General features: G+C 33.4%; 1 protein-coding gene and 1 pseudogene across 1 annotated transcript in view; both read left to right on the forward strand.

The window, feature by feature from the left end:
- BDP1 (BDP1 general transcription factor IIIB subunit) overlaps nt 1–12,089 on the forward strand; it is an 83,113-nt gene extending 71,024 nt beyond the window's left edge. Inside the window, exons 35-39 of the mRNA XM_069492244.1 lie at nt 622–823; nt 4,184–4,223; nt 5,347–5,614; nt 7,199–7,462; nt 11,966–12,089. Of these exons, the coding sequence (XP_069348345.1) occupies nt 622–823; nt 4,184–4,223; nt 5,347–5,614; nt 7,199–7,462; nt 11,966–12,089 (898 nt within the window). The remainder of the gene's footprint in view (nt 1–621; nt 824–4,183; nt 4,224–5,346; nt 5,615–7,198; nt 7,463–11,965) is intronic.
- Nucleotides 7,744–7,871, forward strand: LOC138398461 (U4 spliceosomal RNA; annotated as a pseudogene).
- Nucleotides 12,090–15,248: the final 3,159 nt, after the last annotated feature.

The following is a 15,248-nucleotide window of genomic DNA, read 5'->3' on the forward strand; positions in this document are numbered from 1 at the left end:
GTGGCATCTGCCTTGTGGTTCCAGCTATGTAGGAGGATGGCTTGAGTTCAGGAGTTAGAGGCTGCAGTGAGCTATGGTCTGGTCACTGCACTTTAGCCTGGATGACAGAGCAAGACCCTGTCACAGAAAAAAAAATTAGCAGTCTGGAAATAAAATGGCATCTGTAAAATGTATGGTTACTTTGTAAATACACACACACAAAAGACTAAACTATAAATTCACAGAAAGTTGCAAAAAATAGTACAAAGAGATAACATTTTTATATATTTTTGATACTCTTAATTCTTTATTGTAGAAGGGTTAAGTTGTATTTTAACTTCCATTGCTTAAGGCACTTAATTGTCTATAAAGTGGCATTAGAAATTAGGGCCTTTTATATTAGGAAGGGACATTTTAGATTAAAAGCTTAACTTTACAGACAAGGAAAACACTTTATATACCTCAGATTTAATTCAATATTATGGAATTTAAGCTGTGAACCTTGTAAGTATGAATGTAGCTCAAAACTGCAATTTTTATGACCATGTCCATGTATAAGTTAGTTTGGAGTTTTTTTGGTTTTGTTGGAATTTTTTTATGGGACTAGCTCACTGATTTAGTATGTATTTACTTTTTATGCAGTATTTGTTTACCAATAACTTCAGTTGGTCAAGATGCCATTTGTTTATCTAATTCTGGAAAAGATGGTTCTGAAAAGCCTCCTACTAATTTGGATCTTACATCCAAGAAGAGATTTCATTGCAGTCTTGAAAGTGATGATGTTCCTCCTGCCAAAAAAACTTCACTCACTTCAAAAGATGATTGTAAAGAATATACCTCTGAGGTAAGATAGGATCATTAAGTAAGTAAGATGGCCATCTTGAAACAGACTTGTTCTATTTTTTCCTTTAGATTCTTCCAACTTCTAGATATATATTCAGATAGTTCTGACACATTTCATCATAAGTAATCTAGGCAAAACAAGTTTTGGATTATCACTTTCAACCAGTTCTAGGTGGAAATTGATGGACATTAATCAGGAAACCCAGCTCTGTGACAGTGGCTCAAAATAAGGCCAAAAACATTATACATATCTGGATCTTGGCTATACCACCAGTAGCTATGGGACCATGGCCAAGATACTTTACCTCTCTGAACAGGTTTCCTGATGTTTGAAAGATAATAGTAATATTATCATTCTAATGCTTAAAGCTTCCTATTGCTCTTAGGAATAAACCCAGAGCCTCTAAAGCCTTGTATGGTTGGGCCCATTTCTGTGTCTTGTCTCATTTTGTGCTAATTTCTGCCTTACTTTCTAGCCACATTGGCCATCTTTCAGTTTCTTGAATGCACTATAATCCTTCATGTCCCAGGCATTTCATTTGCTGTCCCTTCTGTGTAAAGCATTTCCTTGCAAAACATACAGACTTCTTTAGCTCAAACATCACTACCTCAGGGAAGTCTGACCAGACCATGAAGAATCAGTTACCAGCCACTGTGTTGTAGGTTTCCTAGTACTCTCTTGTTTTGCTTTCTGGTGCTCACCATAATTTGTAACTACATTATGTAAAAGTCAATTTAAAATCTATGTTCTCAAAGGAAAAGTAGTTCTTGGGTGATTGCAGATGCAGAGCAAGTATACTTTTATATATTTGGTAGATAAAAAATAATATATGTAACAATAGTTTTAATTTCTCTAGTTATGAGTAAGATTAAACATTTTCATATGCTTAAGAGCCATGTATATTTCTTTTTCTGTGAAATGACTTTTTATATTCTTTACCCATTTTTCATTTTGGGTTGATATTTTTCTTATGACCTGGAAAACTTCAATTATATATATGTCTATGATAATGAGGTATTTTTTCCCAGCTTGTCATTTTTTTTTGTTTGTTTTCTCATGTAGATTTTTTTGGATTAACTTTTTAATATGAAAAATTTCAAACATATTAAAAGGTAGACAGACCAGTATAATGTACTCCCATGTACCAGTCACCCTGTTTTAACAGTTTATCAGCATTCAATGCAGACATTGTCCTGTTTTGTTTTAAAAGTATGTTTAAGCTGGGCGTGGGGATGTATGTTTGTAGTTCCTGGACTTGGGAGGCCGAAGCAGGAGGATTGCTTGAATCTAGGAGTTCGAGGCTGTTGTATACTGTAATTACACCTGTGAATAGCCACCGCACTCCAGCCTGGATGATATAGTGAGACCTCATCTCGTTTAAAAAAAAAAAAAAAAGTATGTTTAATGACATGGAAAAAAAACTATGGTACTTTACTAAATACAAAACTAGGTCATCAGATTATAATATGCCATTTAAAAAAAGATAGTTCTACAGTGGTGTGAATATGTAAGGAAAGTATAGTGTCCAATGGACTAATTTGTGATTTTTATTTTCTAAACTTTGTTTTTAGCATTTTAACAATAAAAAAATTGCTTGTGCAGGTTGAGTATTCTTTTTCTGAAAAGCTTGGTACCAGAAGTGTTTCAGATTTCAGATTTTTTTAAATTTTGGAATATTTGCATTATACCTACTGGTTCAGCATTCCAAATTCAAAAATCCAAACTCTGAAATGTTCCAGTTAGCATTTCCTTTGAGTTTCATGTTGGTACTCAGAAAGTTTTGGATTTTGGAGCATTTCAAGATTTTAGATTTTCAGATTTAGGATCCTCAAGCTATACAATGATTGTAGAATGCACACACACTGTAGTCAGACAGACTTACAAACATTTTTTATTTTTCTGTAATCAGATTTATCAGTCCTTTTATGTGTGGCTTCTGAAGATTATATTATACATTTAAAGTCCTTTGAAATTAAAACTTTATAGTTAGTATCATTTTCTAGTTAATATTATTGATTTGTCTAGAATATATTTTGGTGAAAGGAATAGGGCCAATTTTCCCCAGATGCTTTTAACCATTTATTGAACAATCTATCTATTTTCCACTGATAGGAAATTCTGCTTTTATGAGATACAGAATCTTCATGTGTGTTTAGATATATTCCTGAACTTCCCTTTCTTTTACATTGTTTCATCTATTTGTTCTGGGGCCAGTATCACAATGTCTTTGTTTGTTTGTTTCTTTGTTTTCTTGAGACAGAGTCTCGCTCTGTTACCCAGGCTAGAGTGCTATGGCGTCAGCCTTGCTCACAGCAACCTCAAACTCCTGGGCTCAAGCAGTCCTCCTGCCTCACCCTCCCAAGTAGCTGGGACTACAGGCACGTGACACCACTTGCCACTACTCCTGGCTAAGTTTTCTATTTTTTGTAGAGATGGGGTGTTGCTCTTGCTCAGGCTGATCTAGAACTTCTCGCCTCAAGTGATCCTCCTGCCTTGACCTCCCAAAGTGCTGGGATTAATAAGTGTGAGACACCACATCCAGCCATCATCCCGTTCTTTTCTATATAGAGAGTTTACCGTGTTCCCTCATTATGTGCAGTAATTTTTCAGTTGATTCTCTTGGGTTTTGAAGGTAAATAAACATCATCTGCAAGTATAATTCTAATTCTTCTGTTCTACTTTTTATAGTTCTAATTTTTTTTCTAATTATATTGACTAATATAATTCAAAAACAAGGTTAAAAGTCCCAATAGTGCACATCTTTTTTCTTATTCCTTATTTTAGTGGGAGTACTTCCAGTGTTTATTATGTGGGATGCTGGCTTTTGGATTGCAGTAGTTGTATTTTATGGTATTAAGAAAATGTGTGTTCCATTTTATTAAGTTTTTTTAAAGAATGAATATTATTGGATATATTTTTTGCAAATAGAGATGATTTTTCTCCTCAGATTGTTGAATTATGTTAAATTTCATAATGTTGAATCATCTTTGTATTCATGAAGTAAACTCTACTTGATTGTGATATATTAGTCTTTTTATGTGCTGCTTGTAGTATTTCATTTGGTATTTTTGCACTCATGTCAAGTGAGACTGATTAGTTGATATCAACATTATACTTGATTTATAAAAGGCGTTTGTCAGCTTTCTCTCTTCTAATGGGCTCTGAACAGTTTATGTAACAGTAGCAATAATGTTTTCCGTAAAGATTTGGTAGAATTCATTCCTATAAGACATGTCTGACCCTAGAGCTTTCTGGGGAGATACACACTTTCTTTACTTAAAGAAAGGAAGGAAAGAAATTAATTTTAGTTTTACTTGATAAATGGATTTCTAAATTGTTTTGTAAATTTTCTTAAAACAGGTGTGTTCAAAGGAATTAATAAATGTATTTGAGGAAACAGGTGAGTGAAATAAATTTTAACACAATTGTATTTTGCTAAGTACCCCTGATTATTTTTGATGCATTTTGTTCAAATATGCGATTGGAGCAGAGTCATGATCACCTTTCTCTAGGAATAATACTTTTATTATCAGCAGCTCTTTCCTGCTAAGTCCTTGCATCTGGCACTTTGATAAGTAAAAGCAGCTCCCTTCATCCATTCCCATCAATAGAAAACCACATGGCTTTCAACAACTACATTTTAGGAATAAGAAAGCTAAATATAAAGGCAGTTTTAAAAATAAGTTCTTAACTTTACCCTGAAAAAATTAGTTTAGTACTAGAGATCTTTTCAAGCTTAAGTCACTTAAGGGATTCAAAAGATCTTAGAGTCTTCTATTTTTATAAGAATTTAAAATCTTTGTAGGGTATTAAACCATTTAGGGTCTATTTCCCTAAATACATCCAAAGATTTCTTCAATCTATCCCGTTCTCTCCAATGAAAGTATTAAATCACAACATTATTGAAATATTAGGGACTATGTTATAGACCAACTTTAATTGTATTATTTTTTTTTTAGTAGGTATACTTACCAACTTCATTCTACTTCCTGTAACTGTAATACTTTCACTGGGAACAAGGCCTTAGAAACAGGAGTTCTAAGGGAAAATGGGTTTTTTATTTAACAAATGATTTATGATTTTGTCCCAATTAATTACTGTTTGGCTTTTGTGTACTATTTAGTTAAGGAAAGAGAACCCTTTAGCTAAACTTGAGTGGTACCCAAGAATTAACCACCTATGTTTTGGGTTGGTTTAGCTTCTACATTTTAACAAGCCTTAGATTTTTAGGAAGTGATAACCCTTTCATTTATAAATTCAGGAATTATTTCTGGAAAAAGATTTTCTAGGTCAAAATATATTGATATGACTATTTTGTATCTGAGTGCAGAAGCTGTTACTGTAGCTTTTAACCAGTTATAATTTAATAGTTCAAGTAACCCAATAATTATAATTTAGCTTACTCTAACTAGGGTAGGTTTATTATGGAACACCAAAGGTTCCCCCCCCCCCCCAAATATTGTGATTAAATTAAATATATTAATTTTGGTGTGTGTGCTTACGATTTGCTCTCTTTTTTCAAGGGGAGTCTTACAAGGGACAAAGCTTTTTTTCTACCTCAGGAAGCACACATACAACTCCAGAACCTCAAAAAGAACAAGTTGAACCAACTTTTCAGAGTATAGGATCAAGATCTCTTGATAAAATAATAGATACACATACAGAAAAGAATATGCCTCATTTACCTCAGGATGAGATGATTGTGTCTAATAAGGAGGAAAGAACTGATGCTGCTTCTACGTCTGAACAAATGGAAAACAGAATATCATCTTCAAAAACCCCACTATCCAGGTATCATGAAAAATCTTTAAAAGATCTCTTTCTTTCTCTCTGTCTCTGGATAAATATAACCTATATGGAACAGATATATAAAGATTAAATCCAGTACTAAGGGTGATGTTTAATAAACATATTCCTCTACCAGTAATGTAAAGGAAAGTTTCAGCAAAGGAAATACAGTAATGTTCAAGATAAATATATATTTTATACAATGAAAGCTTAACTTTAAGTGTTGAAACTGTGACTATTTTAGTCAAAGTTTGATGTATGTCAAATGTAGGGTAGAATATATCATACATTTACTTTTCTAGATTGTTCATGGTGATCTTGATCATTACATATTCTCCTGTATACAGTAGCTACTAATGCACATGTAAATGAATAAGACAGAGGGCTGACATCAGAGGTATTTCTGGAAGTTGTTTTATTGAAGTCCCAAATAATGTGTCATTCTTCTCCCCTGTGGCACACCACAGAGGTAAACAAGGCTTTCTCCCTATAAGAATAAGTGTTGGAATTTAAGCCCAAACCAACTTTTCCCACACTATTTTCTTCATACTCTAGAAGCAAGTCTCCTAGGTTATCAATAATTATTGGCTTGTCAGCAAAATTCAAAACATTAATATGGTATTGGTGAGTTTGGTGGGGGCAGGACATGTACTAGCCTCCACTAAGGGAAAGGGAAGGAAAGGATATGTGTAGCTTAAAAAAGCATATTTAATACATTTGTTATTTTTGTTATCTAAATTATAGAAAGTAAAGTCCAGCAATATCTTTCCTAGCCTTAAAGATGTGCTGAAAATAGAATGAGAGCCAGGCACAGTGGTGTGTACCCATAGTCCCAGCTACCCAGCAGGCTGAGGCAGGAGGATCACTTGAGCCCAGGAGTTCAAGGTTATAATGTGCGATGGCTGTGCCTGTGAATAGCTACTGCACTCCAGCCTGGGCAACATAGTGAGACCCTGTCTTCAAAAAAAAGAAAGAAAAGAAAAGAAAATAGGATGAGGCAAGTGTCATAGGATCATGGGGGTTTAGGTTAAAATAGGTTGAGAAGCAGTGTTCTTGAATAGAGATAAGCCAACATTTTTTATAAAAGGGCATATAGTACATATTTTAAGCTTTGCAGGCCACATGGTCTCTGTTACAACTATTGAACTCTGCAGTTATAGCACAAATGCAACCATAAACCATATGTAGACAGATGAGCATAGCTGTGTTCCAGTAAAACATATTCACAAAATCAGGTGGTGGACTACATTTGGCCTGTGGACTGTAGTTTGCTGACCCCCTCTCCTGAGCCTTGCTACTCAAAGTATAGTCCTGGGACCAGCAGCATGGACATCATTTGAGGACTTATTAGAAATACAAGATTCAGGCCACACCTATTACCAAAATTCAGTCTTTATTTTAATAAGATCCTCAGGTGATTGTATGCACTTTTAAGCTTGGGATGCACCACTTTAGAGTAAGCCTTGACCTTTGTCACAAATAATCCTTGTAGCGTAGTGGTGCCATTTTAGCATTAATGGAAAGAAGTTGGTATTAAGAATGTGTCTTCCTGGATATTCTTGAATGTCTTTACATTTGCATTTCTAGACCTGGCAGAAGACCCTTGGGATTTTTGTCTTTAATTTGTTCAAAGAATAGTTTGGAGTCTGATGAACCTACTCAGGTCCATAATAAGAAGCGCCTAAAACCTCTTATACCTGTGTCAAGACAGAATTTGAAAAGATCCAATCCATTCAGTGAAAGCCAGAAAAAAAATCAACAGTCCTCTGATCTGCTTCCATCTCCAAGTGTTGTTGTTAATAATCATTCTGAGAATATTGGCTGTTCAACAACGCAGGTATGTGATAACTGAAACAATAAAATGAATTGGATTTCAGACTCAACTAGGGAAAACATGGTAATTGTTATTTGGATGTCAGAAATTATTTTAGAGCAAGTCCCATCCATCTCCTCCCCACCTTACCCCTCTATACTGGAAGTAGAAAAGGTACTGAATTAGGAAATTACTACTAATTTAGTACAGAGCTGTTGAACTAGCCATAAATGGACACTTGACTGCCAAAGGCCCTTCTGACTTATGGAACCAAAACAAAGCAGTACTTGCATTTTATTGGCCTTAGGAAAAAGGTCTCAGCTTTGTGTAGTGGTGTTATTATAGCCAATGAGATTTATCTGAGGTGTGATTATTGCTGATTGAAAATTTTTCCCAGTGTCTCGCTGTGATGACCTAAAATATAATTGGCATTGTCTGTTTTGACAGTTTCTATGTAGACTGAATGTTAAAAAAAAAAAAAAATTATATAAATTTTTAAAAAAATGAGAAATGTCTTGATACCCACAGGAATTCAAGGAACTGTAAAGCTAGAATATGTTTACTTACATGTTTAATTTCTATATGTCCTGAAGCTGTCCAGTGGCAAGTACTGGGATGAAAAAAAAATCTGTAAACCTGTATCAAAGACTTTGTAAAATTACTGAGGTGACAAAATCTCAACAAAGAAAAGGCTGGTGATCATCTGTTGGATAGCATGAGCCTCTTTATACTTTTATAAAGAACATATTTAACTTTTTAGAAAATATTTTGTATTATTTCTTAGAATTATTTTCTGAGACCAAGATTTTATGAGCCTTGATTATCATTGCCAAATTATTTTGTAGAACAGTTATGCTTTACCAGTAGTGTAGCAGTGCCAAGTTATTCACATCCTTGCCACAATTAGATACTAACATTTCAAAAGAAACTATTTTTTTCTATTTAATAAAATGGTGGTGGAGGAGAAATGTCATTTCATTGATTTAATTTGCATTTCTCTACAAGTGACTTGTTTTTTCCCCATATATTTACTAGAATTTCTCATTTGTGTTTAATTTTTTATTTCTATCTTTTGCTGATTTATAACTTAGGAAGTTTTTCTCCAGAGGTATAAAGTTTTCAGTAATCAGTCTTTTTTGTTTGTTTGTTTGTTTTGAGACAGGGGCTAACTCTGTTTCCCAGGCTAGAGTGCAGTGGTGCCATCACAGCTCATTGCAGCCTCAAACTTCTGGGGTCAAGTGATCCTCCTGCCTCAGCTTTCCAAGTAGCTTGGACTACAGGCGCGTGCCACCATGCCCGGCTAATTTTTTTTCTCTTTTTTTGTGGAGATGGGGTCTCGCTGTTGCCTAGGCTAGTCTCGAACTCCTGGCCTCAAAGCAGTCCTCCCACCTGGGTCTTCCAGAGTGCTTGGATTACAAGCGTGAGCCACCCTGTCTGGCCAGTAATCAGTTTTTAAATTTTAACTCTATTCGTGGCTGTTGACTTTGGTATACAGTATGAAGCAAGAATCTAAATCAAATTTTATTCTCAAATTTCTGTTTTATTTTTGAATAAGTAATCTACATGTTTTTAAAATTCATAATCTACAGAAAAAGGATTTGCAATGAAAAGTTTACCACATCTGTTCTTTGGCCTCCTTATTCTCCCTTCCCACAGGTATATGGCATCATCAGTTTCTGGTTTAGTTTTCCAGAGATATTTTATATATAAACAAATACAAACATTTTTTTTCTTCTTTTTAATACAAATAATATACTGTTTTCTACCTTTTTTTAACCTAACAATGTATCTTAGAGATCTTTGCAAAACAGTAAAGAGCTTCCTTATTCTGTTTCTCTTTTAATTTAAATTAAGCTTTTTATTTTATAATAATTGTAGATTCACATGCAATTATAAGAAATAATACAGAGAAACCCCATCTGCCCTTTATGCTGTATCCCCCAGTGGTAACACATTGTGCATGTTACAGTATCAAAACCAGGATATTGACATTGCTCCAGTCAAGATACAGAATGACGCTTTTTTAGATACACCTACTTCCCTCTCATTCTTACTCCTTGATATCTGGCAACCTGTTTACCATTAAATTTGTCATTTCATTTGACAGCTTGGGTTCTTTTGAAAATTAAAATTGTTATTTCAAGGCTGGGTGCAGTGGCTCACTGGGAGGCCGAGGTGGGAAGATTGTTTGAGGCCAGGAGTTTGAGACTAGCCTAGGCAATATATTGAGACCCCCACCTCTATAAAAAATTTTAAAAACTAGCTGGATGTAGTGGTGCATGCCTGTAGTCCCAGTTACTTGGGAGGCTGAGGTGTGAGGATCACTTGAGCCCAGGTGTTCAAGACTTCAGTGAGGTATGATGGCACTGCTACACTCCAGCTTGGGAGACACAGCAAGACCCTGTCTTTGAAAAAAGAGGCAATTAATTTGTAATTCAAGAGTATTATGTCAGTGGAATCTTACATGCAGTTATAAAAATGAAATCATGCATTTAGGATTGGCTTTTTGACTTAACCTAGTTTTCTGGAGATTCATCTAGATGGTTGTGTAACAGTTAGTTTCTTTTTATTGCTGAACAGTATTCCATGGTATGGCTGTACCACAGTTTTGTGGGTTTTTTTCTTAATTTTTTTTTTTTTTTTTCGTTTTTAAAGACAAGGTCTTACTCTGTTGCCCAGGCTAGAGTGCAGTTGTCCAATCATAGCTAACTAACCTTGAACTCCTGGGCTTGAGCAATCCTCCTGTCTCCGTTTCCCGAGTAGCTAGGACTACAGGTGTATACCACCACACCCAGCTATTTTTAAAATTATTTTTAGAGATGGGGTCTTGCTGTGTTGCTCAGGCTGGTCTCGAGCTCCTGGGCTCAAGTGATACTCCTGCCTCAGCCCCCCAAAGTGTTGGGATTATAGGTGTAAGCCACTGTGCCTGGCCAACAGTTTTATTTATCTATTCACCTATTGAAGGACATCTGGTTTGTTTTTAGTTTTTGGCTATTATGAATAAAGCTGTTATGAACATTGATGTACAGATCTTTGTATGAATATAAGTTTTCATTTTTCAGGAATAAGTGCCAAAGAGTATCCTCATTGTTTTTAATGAGTACGTGGTATATTTAATTGTACCACAGAGTGATAACTAGTCTCATAGTGGTAGACATTTAGGTTGTTCTTAAAAATTTGCTATTTCACACAATGTGGTAATAGCTAACTTATAAGTGGATCATTTTGCACATTTATCCATAGTTTTAATTCCTAGAAACAGAACTCTTCTGACTAATTGTTCTGGCTGATTATCCTCCATAGGAATTATGTCAATTTCTGCTCTTTTTAGCAGTGTATGGGAGGGGCTTCCCCCCAACACTAGTATGTTGTTAATTATTAAATACTTTCACTTATGTCATTTCTTTGTAGATTTAATGAGCATATATATTTATTGAGTGAGATTGAGCATCTCTTTGTGTGTTTGAGTCATTTATCCTTTATTTTCTGTGAAACATCTGTTGATAGCATTCGACTTTTTTAAAAAGATGGGATATTGATCTTGTTCATACTGATTTTTGTAGAAGTTCTTGTTACATTAAGGAAAAAAAACCCTTTGTGTTAGAGGTTTCAAGGTTTTTTTTTCCCTCTGTATGTCATTTGTCTTTTGATTTTGTGTATGGTGCTTTTTGCTATACATTTTTTATTTTTGTGTGGATGAATTTATTAATCTTTCTTTTATGACTTCTGGCTTTCAGGTAGTTTAAAAAGGTACCCTTTCTCCTCCCCCCAAATCCACAATTATAAAAGTGTTTTTACATGATGTTTTATGGTAGGTTTTTTAAAAAAATCCTTCTACATTTAAATCTTCTGATCCACCTAGAATTAATTTTGGTGAGGTATAGGTCTAACTTGTTTTTTTTTTTTTTAAACCCTGGGATGATTATATAGTTGTCCAACATCATGTATTGAATAATCCAACTTTTTTCAGTTGTTTTAAAAATATCATTTTTATTAGATACTAAACTTCCATATATTGGGGTTATTTCTGTTTCATTGATATTGTTCCTGTGCCAATACAATACTGTCTTTGTTTTTTATTGATTTGTAAGTGTGCTAATTTTTGAGAAGGTTATCTTTCATTTTTGATGTTTCCTTTAGGTGCTGTTCTGTTTCATGGGTCTGTCTATTTTTATGCAAGTAATTAAAGTATTTTTATTACAGATTTAACAATGTTATTTTTATTATTAAATTTTTTTATGGAAATTAAAGTAATGGATCATAGGTCCATTATAATTTATCTAATTATGTCTAGTGTTATATATTAGGTGTTTCTAACTTTATAACTAATACTGTAAAGGTTATTCATAAAACTCTTGCTATGTTTAGGATTATTTACTTAATATAACAGCATAGAAATGAAATTGTTGGGTAAGTATGGAATATATGCAAAAGTCAATATTTGTTGCCATATTGGTTTTCAAACATTATATCAATTTAGACTACCACTAGGAATATATATATATGTTGTATGGTGTGTTTTTGTTTTTGTTTTTTTTTTTTGACCAGCCTTCACTGAAAGAAGGATGTAAAAGTGGCCAAAACCGGGTACCTGAAGAAGAGCCAACCACAGTCTCTGAATATTTCTTCAGTGATATCTTCATTGAAGTCGATGAAACAGAATAAAACAGTCTCTTACTTTTTCTTTTTTTTTTCTTTCTTTCTTTTTTTTTTTTTTGAAGCCTGGGATTTCCAGAGTCAATTACATCAACAAAGCAGTATAGAGAAAAGCATCGCTGTCTGGTTTTTTTTTTTTTTTTTTTTCCCTGGGTTGATTTTGAGTATATAATGAGCTTGATTTGAAGCTTTTATAATCAGTGGAAAACATTTCTAAGGTTCCTTTCATTCTGATGATTCAGCATTTTGGAAACACCAAGCAATTAAGACCGCTTTCTCAGAAATAGCAACTCTTGTTTACATTTTGACTCTTCCTGTGCTGAGCACACATGGACATTTTGGAATGTTGTGGATAAATTTCTCTGTATCAATCATAGTGCCGATGTATTTGGAGGTTGATTGTATTGTATTTAACATTTAGGAATTTCCTTTGTGAAGGTTTTTTGTTTTGTTTTGGGGCGGGGGATGATGAAGACCTTTTCTTTTCTTTTTTTTTTTTTTTCTTTCTTTTACAGCTAAAGAGGCCAAGAGATGAAGACCTTTTCAGTTGCCTCTAAGTACAGTCATGTGCCACATAACGTTTCAGTCAACGACAGACCACATATATGAAGGTGGTTCCATAAGATTATAATGGAGCTGAAAAATACCTATTGCCCAGTGACATCGAAGCCATTGTAACACAACACATTTGCCTTTTCTGTGTTTAGATACATACATGTTTACTGTGTTACAGTTGCCTACAGTTCAATACAGTAACATGCTGAACAGGTTTGTAGCCTGGGAGTTATAGGCTATGTCATATAGCCTAGGTATGTAATAGGCTGTGCCATCTAGGTTTATGTAAGTACACTCTGTGATGTTCATACAACAATGAAATGGCCTAACAACTCATTTCACAGAACATATCGTTAAATGACACATGACTGTATATGAAAACAAATTGTCAAACTCTAGTATGGTAAATGTTAAAAAAATTTTTTATCAGCTGATTCGCTGACTGGATAATATTTATTTTTCTAATTCGTGGTGATGTAACATTAGCCCTAATTGAAGAACTAGTATTTAACCTTGTTATTTATAAAGATGAGACATCAAAGAGCTTATTTATATTTAAAATTTTTATTTAAAAGGATATTCAGTTTTAGTTATTTTCACCCTTCAGATTGTGGGTAAAGAAGGCATCACCAAATTTATGTTTGTCTCCTTTCCCTCTTCAATTTTAAAGATATTTAAAATGATATAACTAAAAATGCTTGGATAGTATATGTTTTGAAAATATTTTTTTTCTCATTGTTTTTAGTATATTGACTTCGTACTGTGAATATTTTTGTTTTTCTTATTTCTTGGATAAATCTCAGGATTTTCATGGGGGGAATACTCTTAACTTCATTTATGAGGCAAATTTCCATACAAAACTCAATCTTCTTTCTGTATATGCCTATACATTCCTTTTTAAAAAATCAATTTCGTGATAATTTTTTTTCCCATTAAATTCTGCTTAGGGAACACTTAGTCCTTTAAGCACAGAGCATGATTGTGATGTTCAAAACAAAAAATAAGACTTTATAAAGTCAGTGATTATTAACAACATGAATTTAAGTTTTGTTTTTAATTTCACGATTTGATGATTTGCATATATAATTCTGCTATCTACCCAAGCAAAATCTTTTATAGTTCAAATTAAACTTCTCAAAGAGCATATTTATTCTGATTTTATTTGAAAAGCCTCCTGTGTTGATAATATGTTGGTTCAGAGGTTGGAAACTTTTTCTGCAAGTTTGAGTTTGCAGGCCAGAGAGTCTCTGTGGCAGCTACTCAGCTCTGCCATTTTCGTGTGAAAGCAGCCACAGTCAGTACTTGAACAAAGCACCGTGGCTGGATTGGTCCCTACAATTAGATAGCAATTTTCTTAACTTAAGGTGCTGATGTCTGTATGTATGAGTTATTTGTCATTGAAGTTATGAGTTGTGCCTAAAAGTTAAAACTGTGTTTATGGCATTATGTAATGATCAGTATTTCGGACTGAGAAAATATTTTAAAGACTAGATAATTGTGTTTGTATATTGAAAATGGTGGCAAGTTTTCAAGTTCTTTAGTAAAAGAGAATCTCTCAACAAGTTTAACAGTAATGCTAATTTATTGAAACTACTGCTATTAGAGCACTTATCCATTGCCTTTTAGTGAAATTTACAACTTAACTTTTTTGTCATAAAGGAGGATCTATCTGAAGTACTATCTTGGGTAGATTAAAAATAGAAAAAAATTTTTAAAAAAGGAGAATCTAAAATTCTGAGTGGAAATTCTTTGAAGTAGGCATTTATTTATATGATTAATATATCACAAAAATCATGGTAGTAAATTGCTATTTTAATACCCTGTTTTTTGTAAATTTTTAAAATTTTCATTCTGAAAAGTTTTCTTTCTCTTAATTGGTGTTGGTGTGGGTGTTAGATTGCTATGACTAAACTATTATTTATCCCTGTGTAATATTTATTTTTTAACTTTGTTAACATCTGTCTTTTTTTTCATCTGTAATAAATTAATTTTATGGAAGATGTAATTTTTTACTGTATAAAGAATACAGGGGCATTCATTATATTAGAGAATCAAGTCAGCTGGCTAAATTATCTTACTGTTATATTCTTAAAACTAATCTTGGAAAAGGAGAAATTTAATCAGTGTATTTACCTTACAAGATGGAAAGACCTATGTTAAGTCTGATTCATGTAAAGAATATGTTACAAAGGATTTGTTATTTTATAAACCTTAAAGGAGATATGATTAGAGGTTTTTATCTTTTCTTGATTTTTCATCCTGAACACTTACATCTTAGCACATGATCAACATGATAGTTTAAAGGCCTAATTGTTGGTAAATGATTGAGGCACAGATAAAAATATTAATATCCACTGTTTACCATCATGTTATTTGAAATAGAAGTGACCATGTATACTATCTTGCTTGAAGCAGTCTTTGACAAAAAAAGCAATATCTGTCATTTGTAAATTTTCTTGTTCTAAAGAAAGCAGTTATGTTCTATATATATAAATTATGTAAATAAAAGTTATTTTATACCATTTCTGTTGTCTCCTTTTCAGATGACTAAAGATACTTATGTTCAGTTAACCAAAACTAGTTACTAATTTTTAACTATAGTCTCTACTTACT

Source organism: Eulemur rufifrons, chromosome 17 (genome assembly GCF_041146395.1).
Source record: "Eulemur rufifrons isolate Redbay chromosome 17, OSU_ERuf_1, whole genome shotgun sequence".
NCBI lineage: Eukaryota > Metazoa > Chordata > Mammalia > Primates > Lemuridae > Eulemur > Eulemur rufifrons.